General features: G+C 34.8%; 1 protein-coding gene across 3 annotated transcripts in view; it reads right to left on the bottom strand.

Moving 5' to 3' along the window:
* The window catches only part of Gfm2 (GTP dependent ribosome recycling factor mitochondrial 2), a 60,679-nt gene that overhangs the window by 16,764 nt on the left and 32,181 nt on the right, over positions 1 to 11,734 (bottom strand). For all 3 annotated transcript variants that reach the window (XM_046427005.2, XM_058574098.1, XM_046427013.2), the window contains 5 exons: positions 9,669 to 9,745; positions 7,340 to 7,478; positions 4,924 to 5,103; positions 4,506 to 4,621; positions 67 to 249 (listed from right to left, as the gene is read on the bottom strand). In XM_046427005.2, the coding sequence (XP_046282961.1) occupies positions 67 to 249; positions 4,506 to 4,621; positions 4,924 to 5,103; positions 7,340 to 7,478; positions 9,669 to 9,745 (695 nt within the window). The remainder of the gene's footprint in view (positions 1 to 66; positions 250 to 4,505; positions 4,622 to 4,923; positions 5,104 to 7,339; positions 7,479 to 9,668; positions 9,746 to 11,734) is intronic.

Raw genomic sequence — 11,734 nt, 5'->3', positions numbered from 1 at the left:
CTCTAAATCAAAGTACTGTTTTTTTTACTTGGTGAACACATCTATATATTTTTTTAAAGTACTTACCATAATTTCTGCTAAGGGAACAAATGCAATAACAACTTTGTTGTCCTGGCGAGTCTGGATTTCCTGAATGTTCCCTCTCCTTTGTGCTAAATCTGCCAGGACAGGGCTGAGGTATTCTCTAATCACTGTAACCTCAAGATTCATCAGGGGCTCTAAAACTTGCTTGTCGGCTTTCTTCAGAGCCTAAAGAGATTAAGGAATGTTAACCCCTCTTTCATAAACTGGAAATCAAGTTTTTGCTAAAGAAAAAAGGAAAACAAAGTGTGAAATATGATATATCAAGAAATTTGTAATGTTTTGAACAACCAACAATAAAAAATTAAAAAAATAACAAATGATAAAAAAAGAAAAAAGGAAGATTCATAAAAAATGAAATACTGCTTATACTCTTAAACCAAGGGCTTTAGCAAACCTGCCTGCTTTAACTCTATCCATAGAGATCATGTTTTATAAGTCAAGGACTTCAGTATTTGCTTATACATACTAGTAGCCACATGCCAGAGAGGGCAATCAAGGAGGGCAAATAAAGGAGAGCTTAAAAAAGCAATATAAGAAATTTAACACAGATAATAGAAACATTATCATTTTAAACGATCCCTTTCTTGTATAACACTTTGTTCAGAATCTTAAGACTTCAAAGGCCAACCCAGGCATAGTGGTGCATGCCTGTAATCCCAGTGGCTTGGGATAGTGAGGCCGGAGGATCTCAAGTTCAAAGCCAGCCTAAGCAACTCAGTGAGAACCTGTCTAAATAAAATACAAAATAGGGCTGGGGAATGTGGCTCAGTGGTCAAGTGCCCCTGAGTTCAATCCCTGGTACCAAAAAAAAAAAAAAAAAAGACTTCAAAGGTCAAGAAGAACAAGCACATAAAGAAAAAACATGGAAAATGAAAATGTCTTTCAGGGGCTGTAGCTGTAGCTAAGTGGTAGAGCACTTGCCTTGCACACCTGAGGCACTGTGTTTGAGCCTCAGTACCACATAAAGAAAATGTCCTTCAGGATAAAAGGATGTAGCAGGAAAAGGTGAAAAGAAGAAATAGGTTAAAACTAAAGACAACTCTATAACTAAAGGGGACATACTGTGCCCATGGAACTCTTCTCAGTTCTTTCTCCTTCAGAGTCTTTTCCTTAACAGTATTACCTAATTGCAGAACTTAAAAGCACCTTCTGCACAGCTTCCACAAAAATACTCGCCAGTGCACAGTCTGCTCCAATGGCCAGCTTTGGAACAGTGTCTGAAGCTTCTCCATGTACCCCAAACTCAGTTCATTTTCTTCTCTAAATACTCCTCTGCTTCTCCCTGTTTGTTTTTTGTTTTTTGATACTGGGGATTGAACCCAAGGGTGCTTAACAGCTGAGCCATATCCCCAGACCTTTCTTTTACTTTACTTAGAGACAGGGTCTTGCTGAGTTGCTTAGGGCCTCACTAAATTGCTGAGTTTGGCTTTGAACTTGTGATCCTTCTTCCTCAGCCTCTTGAGCCATTGGGATTACAGTATGCAGCTTGTCCATTTCTGCTGATGACATCACCAGATTCCTGATCAACTGGACATGCTTTTTTTTTTTTTTTAAATTTGGTACTGGGAATTGAACTCAGGACACTTAACCACTGAGCCACATCACCAGGCCTTTTTTTGTATTTTATTTAGAGACAGGGTTTCACTGAGTTGCTTACCACCTTCACTAAGTTGTTGAAGCTTGCTTTGAACTTGTGATCCTCCTGTCTTAGCCTCCCAAGCCACCAGGATTACAGGTGTACACCACAGCCCCCACTGGACATGCATCTTCTACTTCCTTTTCCCAGTAAGCTGTTAACAATTCCTTTCCCATTGCTGGTATCCTAATTCACACCTCATCTACTTCCTGACCTAGATAATCTCTTCCTTATTTCGATCCCTTCTGTACTCTAATTATAATTCTATCTTCAAACACATTATTCCCAACTGTTCTCAGAACAGAGTTCAAACTCCTTAATACAGCATATAAAGGTTTCTCTACAGTGACCTCATTTTACTTTTCCAACACTGTGTTTGCACTACTCCTCCCTTCATCTGTTACATTACCTAAAGGAATGCTTTTCTCTCTGTCTGAAATCCCCTCTGTGTCCAAATCCTTCCAAATCAACATTGCTCAGATACTATGTTCTTTCTAAAAAGTCTCCTTAATTCTCTCCTCAGTTTTTATGGTATTCAACCTATTATAATACTTTGGCTATCTGGCATACTTATTTCCCTTACTAAATCACAAGTTCCTTTAGATGGAAAAATAATAAAATTGTCCTATTTGTGTCCTCATGTCCAGTGAACTATAAGCACACTATAGATGACTCAATAACTATGAAGCACCATTAACTTCTCATAAGCAGTCCTTTACTAGAAGATTAACAAGGTAGGAAAACTTCAGTAGAAAGATTTCTCTAGTTAATAAATTAACATCTAAATGTATGTTCTGTAAATTAATTCTCATTTTCCAGTATAAAAAGGCTAATCAGAAATACTTGAACCTCTTTTTTTAAAGACATACTACATTTTGAAGGACAATATAATAGAGTTAATGTTAATTTAGAAACATGCATCTTTTTAATTACTGTTATTTCAGTATTAATTTAAGGAGAACTTTAAAATTTACTTGAAGGTAAATGTTCTCAACAATAAAATCATGACTGCAAGTGATATTTCTTACTCTTAAGTGAACAATATTTAGTCTTGCCGGGTGCAGTAGCACACACTTGTAATCCAGTGGCCCAGGAGGCTGAGGCTGAGCCAGCCTCAGCAACGTGGCAAGGCCCTGAGCAACTTAGTGAGACCCTATCTCTAAATAAAATATTTTTAAAAGGGCTAGGGATATAACTCAGTGATTAAGTACGGCTGGGTTCAATCCCTGGTGACACCCTCCAAAAAAAAAAAAAAATTTTTGTCTTAACTTTTCTAAGCATAGCTTTTTCTTTTTAAAATCAAAAAGCTTTTTAAGGCATGAATTGATATGAACATACACTATATTCAAAGATATGAAAAATTGTACTCTGTATGTGTAATGAGAACAGTAAAGAATTCCACTGTTGTATATTTAAAAAATATATAAAATCAGTAAAACTAATAAATAAATAAATATTTAAAAAAGAATGGCTTAGAAAGCTTTGTAATAACTAAACCATTATTTGTTCATTTTGTTGCCTTTTAAGAACAAATTTTAAGGAGGATGTTTTTTCTAGAATTAGAATGGATTGCAAAGTGACTGAAATAGTGAAGAACTAAGCTTGAAAACCAGATGATGTTGCCTCTTATTTCTATTGACATTCTTAATGAAAATAAGAATACACATTCAAAATTGAATAAAATATAAAATGTCAAAAAAAAAAAAGTTTTTTAAGAAGTATGAATTTAGGTTCTAGGGGTGTTACTCAATGGTAAAGTATATGCTTATTAGCATGCATGAGGCCCTGGGTTCAATCCCCAAACCAAAAATACCCTACAAATTTGAACTCATAAAAAAAACAGTAAGCTCAGCCTTCTTAAGTCAGGAACTTGGAGTGTTTATAAGTATGGACGCAAATAAAACTGTACAGAGAACCTGGTGCAGTGGTGCACACCTGTAATCCCAGTGGCTTAGGAGCCTGAGGCAAGAAAATCACAAGGTCAAAACCAGCGTCACCAACTTGCTGAGGCCCTAAGCAACTCAGCGAGACCCTGTCTCAAAATAAAAAGGGCTGGGGATACGGCCCAGTGGTTAAACACCCTTGGGTTCAATCCCCAGTACCAAATATAAAAAACACAGAAAATGAGGTCTGAAAAACAGTCAACTTTTAGAATAAACACACAAGATCAGCATTCAGTACACCACACTCCTATCGATCCAGCTCTGGTGGGTCACTGAGGCAAGACGAAGAGGATCTGTAACACTCAAGGACATTGCTCCAGATAACCATACCAAGGCCACAGGCTTGATGCTTTAAGAAGGGAACACATCCTAAATGTGTTATTCAGTAGGACTTTTCTGATTTCTTGATGAGAGCAATCTTATTAGAATAAACATGATCTGTAAAATTGGAGGGAATCAATATTGATCTTCAGTGTCCTTTGGATTATCGTCCAGGGCTGAATTAACCCCACATCTGTCCTCTATACAAACCTACCAACCAGCTTGTCTCTAAAGGCTCATATCAGGGATGGAAAAGCACAGAATGCCACTTAAGGAAATTTATCTCTTTCCCAAAAATCAAGAGAATATTTTAATTCCAATCTGTGTTACTAGTAATTTCTAAGCTCCTCTTTCAAATAAAACTTGTGATTTAGAAACCAAAAATTCTCCATAACAACACCTATTAACTTTAAGACTCAGAGGAAAGAACTGAAGGGCAGGTTCTGTAAGCACAGCTGCCTGCCAGATCAGTGGTACACTCAGTAATCAAGTTAAAGCAAAAGGATTAAGACAGTCTATACCTTCTGTACACATCTTGAGACACAGGCAGAAATCATAGTTGTGGAGGTACCAGGATGAATTACCAGCGAATGTAAAGTAATTACCACATCTTGAATGGGGGATCCAAGCAATGGTCCTATACAAAGAGGGAAAACTGTATTAGTATTCAATATGTAGTGAGGAGGAGCAGAAGTGCAAAGAAACAGAAAACACTAGTGAAGTTAGGAAAAGACTAAAATAATTTAACAGAAGCAATGATTAGGAGGCTGGGAGTATAATTCAGTGGTACCTTATATACTTAGCATGTGCAAGACCCTGGTTACATCCCCAGCACCAGAAAGAGCAGTGAAAAAAATAAATAAAAGAAAGAAAAAAGAAAAAGGATGACTAAATGGTCAGGTGGAATACTATATGCTTACCTTCACTGAAGTATCTTACCTTGAAGGCATGCACTGTGAATTCCATTTTCAATGGCCTCTTGGGAGGCCTTCAAAAGGTCTTCACTGACACTTTCACCATACTCAATCACTGGCACAACAGATGGCTTTTCAGTTGGCCTTGCCTCTAGTTCTACAGTCACAAGATGCCGTTTGTCTCCTAAAATTCTATCTAAGGTATCTAAGAACAAATTGAACATGATCTCAGAGAATTGTTCTGGAAAGGTACTAAGGTGTTATAATTGGCAGAATTACAATCAGTAAGCTCACAGTCTCAAAGAAGATAAAGTAGGAGAGATTTAATAATGGTACTAAATACCATAAATACTATTAAAAAAATAATAATCAGGGTAAATAGTTCTACCAGATACAAAGCCTCTTCTTCCATGTTTACCACCGTTAAAAACCTGCTCTGAACCACCTGCTAATAATGCCTTAGTGCGAAAATATGTTGAGGCACATGATATTATATTTTCAAACTTCCCAAACATCTTTTGAGATGGAAATTCTTTAAATTAAAAGCATTTATTAAAAAGTAATAATGAAATGATAAAAAAATTAAAGAATACAAAAGGCTAGCTAATGAAAACTTTTAATACTGCCTACCTATAAACTGTTCAATATCATATATTCTTTCAGCAATATTTTATGTACTTATTGTTTATGATTTCCTTCCCAAAAAATAAATAAAAATATTTTTTATAAAACTAAAAACAGCTATTACCAAACTCAATCAACAGCTATTACGAAACTCAACAGCCAACAGCTATTACCAAACTCAAATATTTAACTAAAACAAAAACTATGAGGTATTTATGTGAATCACGTAACACAGTGACTCCAAGCTCAAAATCATAATGTAATATGCTCCCACCACTAGTTTTTTGAACATTTCTTCTTCCCATATCACAATGTTCCACGGCCTGCTTATTTTTGATAGTAACTTGCTCCTTATTAATACTTCCTACCCCCTTTTATTTGACAAAAAAAATAATAAATTTTGTATTTCCCATCTGTTAATTCCAATATCCAAAGTCTTAGCAGGTCTGACTGACGTTTTGTTATTTTTACTGTCCTTTTTTTTTTTTTCCTTATTGAGCTTTTTCTCAGTTTCATGATTTAAAAAAAAAAAAAAGAAAAGAAAATCTGAGTTTATAGTCCTTTATCTGTGGGAATTTGAAGCCTGGGTTGAAGACCTACCATTCTCTGGAGAGGTTTTTTTGATTTTTCCCTGGGATGCTACCAAACAATGAACACTTAACACTAAATTCCTTTTGGAGTTTTTAGGTCATATTGATTCTGTGAATTAGACTAAAAACCCATATCAGAAGCCTATAATTAAAAATTCTCAAAAATTTTGTGGCTATCTTCAGAGACAACCATGTTTCCTTGCTCTATGCTCTTGTGGACATTTTTCATTGTTAACTCTTTCTATCAGGATGTGATTCTCCACTGTTGGGTTACAGATGATAACAGATTCGATATCTGTTTCCTCTTCCTTTTGGTCTCTGGAAATTTGTTACATTCTGACTAGGTCAGACATTCTAAGGGTATTGTTTGTTTGTTCCAGGTATACAGTCCAAAAACAGAACTCTTGCATCATTTGTTCCTATAGTTTAATTTTTTAAACTTTAGTGAAATACAATCACCTAGACATTTCATTATTTATTTATTTATTGTAACTAGAGATTAAACTCAGAGGTGCTTTAGCACTCTAACCCTTTTTATTTTTTATTTTGAGACAGGGTTTCACAAAGTTGCTGATGCTGCCCTTGAACTTTTGATCCTTCTGCCTCAACCTCCTGAATAGCTGGGATTACAAGAGTGCACCACCATGCCCAGCCTTCACAAATTATTGAGGTACTTAAAAGTACCTGGTTATACTGAACATCTTTTTTCTACATTATTTCACAAACCTATTTTCCCTTGGGGTTGGGTAGCAATAATAATTTTGTTATTTTGCTTAAAGGAACTAATCTGAAATTATATGTAGAAAAGCCATGAGTTCTCACATTTCAGACGAAAAATATAAAAACTATACTTTCTCAAGAATACTATCAGTAAAAGATTTCCATATTTATTAAAGTAGAATTGACTTTTCCCTTCACTTTTAGAGTAAAAATAACACACTGACTTCAAATTCTTATACTTGTTTGGTGATGAAGATTGGGATAAGCCACCCATTTCACTGCCTTATCATGCCCTATGACCACTGAACAGCACATCAGTTTGATGAGTGGCTCATCCAGTAGATGTTGTCTATGGTAATGACACAGGACAGTCTGTTTAAAACAAATGAAAAGATCTATATACATTAAAACTGTGGAAGACAGTAGTGACTGTAAACCCTATATTAAGCAATTAAACAGAAAGAGGAGAAAATAAAAGCATCAAGACCTAAAGCTTTTATTTTTTACCTGTGGCACGAACTGAATTTAGGATGGTCTCTCGGTATGCCACCTGGAGAGGCCCTAGATAGGTCTCTAGGCCATATTCCCTCTTGATCCGGTCATGAATAATCTCAATATGTAATTCCCCCATACCACATAGGATAGTCTGGGATGACAAGGGAAAAAGGATATGTATTGTAAAATATTATATAAAAGTATGATACTAATATGTATTTAAGTAATTTTTCATCAATTATAAACTCAGTTTCCTTTGCAATTTCTTTAGTGGGGGGGGGCAGGCTCCTACATCAAAAGTTTTTTACTTTTCTGACTAGAATAATAAATCAAATCACTTGGTTATTCTCTCCTTCCATGACAGTTCAATTATAATCTGAGTTGGTTGCATCTAACTAGAACCGCACTTCCCAACAACAAAGCTAAGCTCTAGCCAATGGAACATGAGTGCAAATAATATTTACAACTCCTGGACTATGCCTTTAAGAGGAGGGTAAAGCTCTTTTTCTAATCAATGAAGTAGGCAACTGTGCTGAAACTGGCTGAGGGCAATACCACATGAACAGAGAAGACAGCCTTCTCCCAAAACATTTTCCAACCATCCTAGGTACCTTACAGTTTTATGAATAGTCAAAACCTCCAAACTCATTTGAATCTTCGTGTGACAGAGAAACTTTCACTTTTCTGAATCAATATTTTTTTTGGTCCATGTTAGAACAACCAAACTGGCATCAAAATCAGTGAAGTAATCATTTCTTCTCAACAACGAAAGTTACACATAAAGAAAGTCTTTTGTGAATAAGAAAGAACACATTGCAAGGTGTATGTATTTGCTTTTGTTCATATGCCATTTGTGTACTACACCCAGAGAGACATGGCCTTTGATCTTGGCTACTGGGAGGTAGCCTTTGGAAAGTCCTACCTTATAGAAATATCTCGTGGGTTAGCCCATCAGACAGTCTAACAATGTGATTTATGATGTGGACTTTGGAATGAACCCATACTAACAACTCTACCTTTTAGAAAAACTAGAGACTAAACTATTAGCTCAAAACTATGGGAGGCCTAGACACTAAAGGTCAACCACAAAGGCAGTATGTATCAAGTTCTAATAAAAATTCTGAACACACAATTCTTGGGTGAGCATCTTTGTTTGGCAATACTCAGCCAGAAGGATAACATGTTCCTGAGGATGAAGGATGAAGAACACTTTGCATTTAGAACCCTCCCAGACTTGCTCCATGTGTCTTCTTCCTTTGGCTGGTTCTAATTTGTATCCTTTCATTATAGTAAAACTGTAATCCAAAAAAAATTTTTTTTTTTTTAAAAAGGACTGCTTGGTATATAATTGCTATTTTTTAATACAAAGTTAAAAAGCAAATTACTTAGGAAAAAAGCAAGTTGCGTATAAATAAAAACAGAATGAGTAATATGTATTTGTACATATATATTTGGAAAAAATTATACTGTGCTGAATAATATAGCCCAGTTATAAAAGAGATACTTGGGAACAAAGAGTAGAAAGGCATTCATCAAGTTTCCACAGTGATTTCCTGTGTAAAATGGGATGAAGGGACAGAGAGGGGGACTTTAATTCTTTACTTCATACACTGCACATTATCTGCTATTTAAAAAAAAAAAAAATTATTTACCATCTTTTAGATAAACTGTTTTTTGAATAAAATTTTCTGTTTTAGTTACTGTTATTGTGGTCTTTAGGATCAATTTAAATGACCACTTCTTTTACCTGGCATGAGGGAACATGAAATATTCCATATTTTCTGGATTAAATCAATTTATTCTTTCTAAAGACAAATTTATAATATTTAAAGAAATTACCTCACATAAATTTTGCCCTGCCCTCCTAAAAAGAGGTGCAGAAAGTTATTTAATTTTTTTCTTAATGAATCAGGAACACCTACTTTTCAGTGCCATATCAGCACCTACTTTAGAACCTATGTCCTCCCAAGTTATTAGACTGTATCTGACATTCCCATCCATTTTACATGTGCTAGTGTCATTAAAGCACCTTCCAGACCCCCTAGTAAAAAACTCTTAGTGTAAGAGGCTCAAGGCTTTGCCCTAAAAGTTAAACTTTACTCGAAATTTCACAGAATGCGGTTTGATGGAAGGTCAAAAAATGCAGTTTATACATAGGGAATTAAGGAGAATTTGTTTATTCAGCTTAATAATCAACATAAATAATCAGAATTTTATATTACAAATTTAAAAAAAAGCTATTTTTTTCAGGAGCACAGATCAACCAACATTCTAGACACATGCACACATGTGCACACACACTCACTGAAGCACTTCTGGGGTTAAGTAATAATGTACATACTTGTCCAGAGTCAGGATCTAGCCTTACTTTCAAACTGGGATCTTCACGCTGAAGGCATTTCAATGCACGATCCAAATCTAGGGGATAAACAACTGTTATCTTTATATTGCATTTTTTTTTATTATTACTGTATGTTCTAGTGGGGAAACTTGTTGAACAAGGGAATTTTCAAACTGCCATAAATGTTTTGTAGAAAATAAACCAAAGAGATATAATAGTGAGGGAAGGCTATTTGATACTGGATAATCTGGGAAGGCATCTCCAGGATAATTTAAGTAAAGACACAAAACAAATCAGCAAGCTATAAGCAAAATCTTTATGTAAAAAAAAAAAGGGGGAGCTAGGGCTGTAGTTCAATGGTAAAGTGCTTGCCTCGCATGTGTGAGGCACTGAGTTCAATTCTCGGCACCACATAAAAATAAATAAAGATACTGTATGTTCATCTACAACTAAATAAATATTAAAAAAAAAAGAAGAAGAATTCTAGATAGAGGGAATGGTGGTGCAAAGAATGATTTAATGTTAAAAAAAAGGCAGCAAGAAGGCTGACAGCCAAAGATATGTGGGTAAAATGAAGAGTAGTATCAATGAAAGGAAGATGTGTGGCAGGGATCATATCATAAAAGGTCTTACAGACCACGGTGAGAAGTTTGGGTTTACACTGTGAAGCACTGGAAGCACTTACAGGGGACACTTGACATTATCTGATTATATTTTACAAAGATCAATCTAGGAGCTGAAAAAAATGCAAAATGACTTCAGAAGAGTGGCAATAATAAGAACCTAGCAAAAAAAAAAAAAAGACAAAATTAAATCATGAATAACCAGATACTGATATGATCCCTCCATGATGATTTATCATAACCACAGGAGAAATGGGAATATACTATCTGCATTAAACACGGCATCTAACATGAAGTGATATTTTAATACAACCAATAATACAATTGATACTTCTTCTTTATAAAAGAACTTTATTTTCTTTATTTCTTTAGATATAAAGTATAGCTGAGACAAAAAAAAAAAAAAAACCAAAAAAGTAAAAAAACTAAGCTACAGATTAATGAGCTAATCTATCAGTCACACATTCAAAGTGTTCTTGGGTATATAAAACAGGACTTCTAGACCTGTACTATATGAACAAAAGTCACTAGCCATTTGTATTATTAGTCTGAACTGGTAGATGCTGTAATAAATGTAAAATGCACACCAGTTTATAAAAATTAATACAAAAGAGAATGTAAAATATCAATACTTTTTAAAAATATTGGTTTCATATTGAAATGATAAAAATACAGATTGAATATCCCTTGTCTGAAATACTTGGAACCAGAATAGTTAGATTTCAGAGTACTTTGGATTCTCAGGTTAGGGAAGCTCAATCTGTATTTGATATACTGGATTAAATGAAGTATATTATTAAAACTAATATTTTATTCAGCTGTAAGAAATTTTGAGTTACATATGTGGATCATGTTAATTTCTTTTTTAAAATTTTTAGCTGCAGATGGACACAATATCTCTATTTTATTTATTTATTTTTCTGTGGTGCTGAGAATCAAACCCAGTGCCTCACACATGGTAGGGAAGACCTCTACCACTGAGCTACAACCTCACCCCATCTAGAAAATGCTTTTAGACCCTTGACACTGGAAAGTAGGACCTAAGGGCCAGCAACGCTGGCATCTCCTAGAGACTGAGGAAAATGCAGACTGAGGTTTTAAACCTACTGAGTCAGAATCTACATTTTAACAAGAACCCCAAAGAGATGTACATACGCATTGATTAAGAAGCATTATTTTAGATAATATTTTAAATACCTACAGATACTCAATAACTATGTATGACTCTGGTTTTTGGAATGAAAAGGTAGTTTTAAACTTTATTATAAAATAAATTCATTCAAAAAGAGTTAAAAAGACTTATCCTCTGGAGGGCTTATTGTGATGAAAACATGGTATTATAACAAAGGGTACTGAGTCCTATAACAAGACTATTGAGAAAATATAACAGGAGTACAGGAAAAGGAACATGTATATCTGCTTAAAATAAAGTTAGGGAGTCCC

Source organism: Marmota monax, unplaced genomic scaffold (assembly GCF_021218885.2).
Source record: "Marmota monax isolate L192 unplaced genomic scaffold, Marmota_monax_Labrador192_F-V1.1 WCK01_AAM20220418_F8-fsc00018, whole genome shotgun sequence".
Lineage (NCBI taxonomy): Eukaryota > Metazoa > Chordata > Mammalia > Rodentia > Sciuridae > Marmota > Marmota monax.
This window is presented reverse-complemented; position numbering and strand designations above follow the sequence as displayed.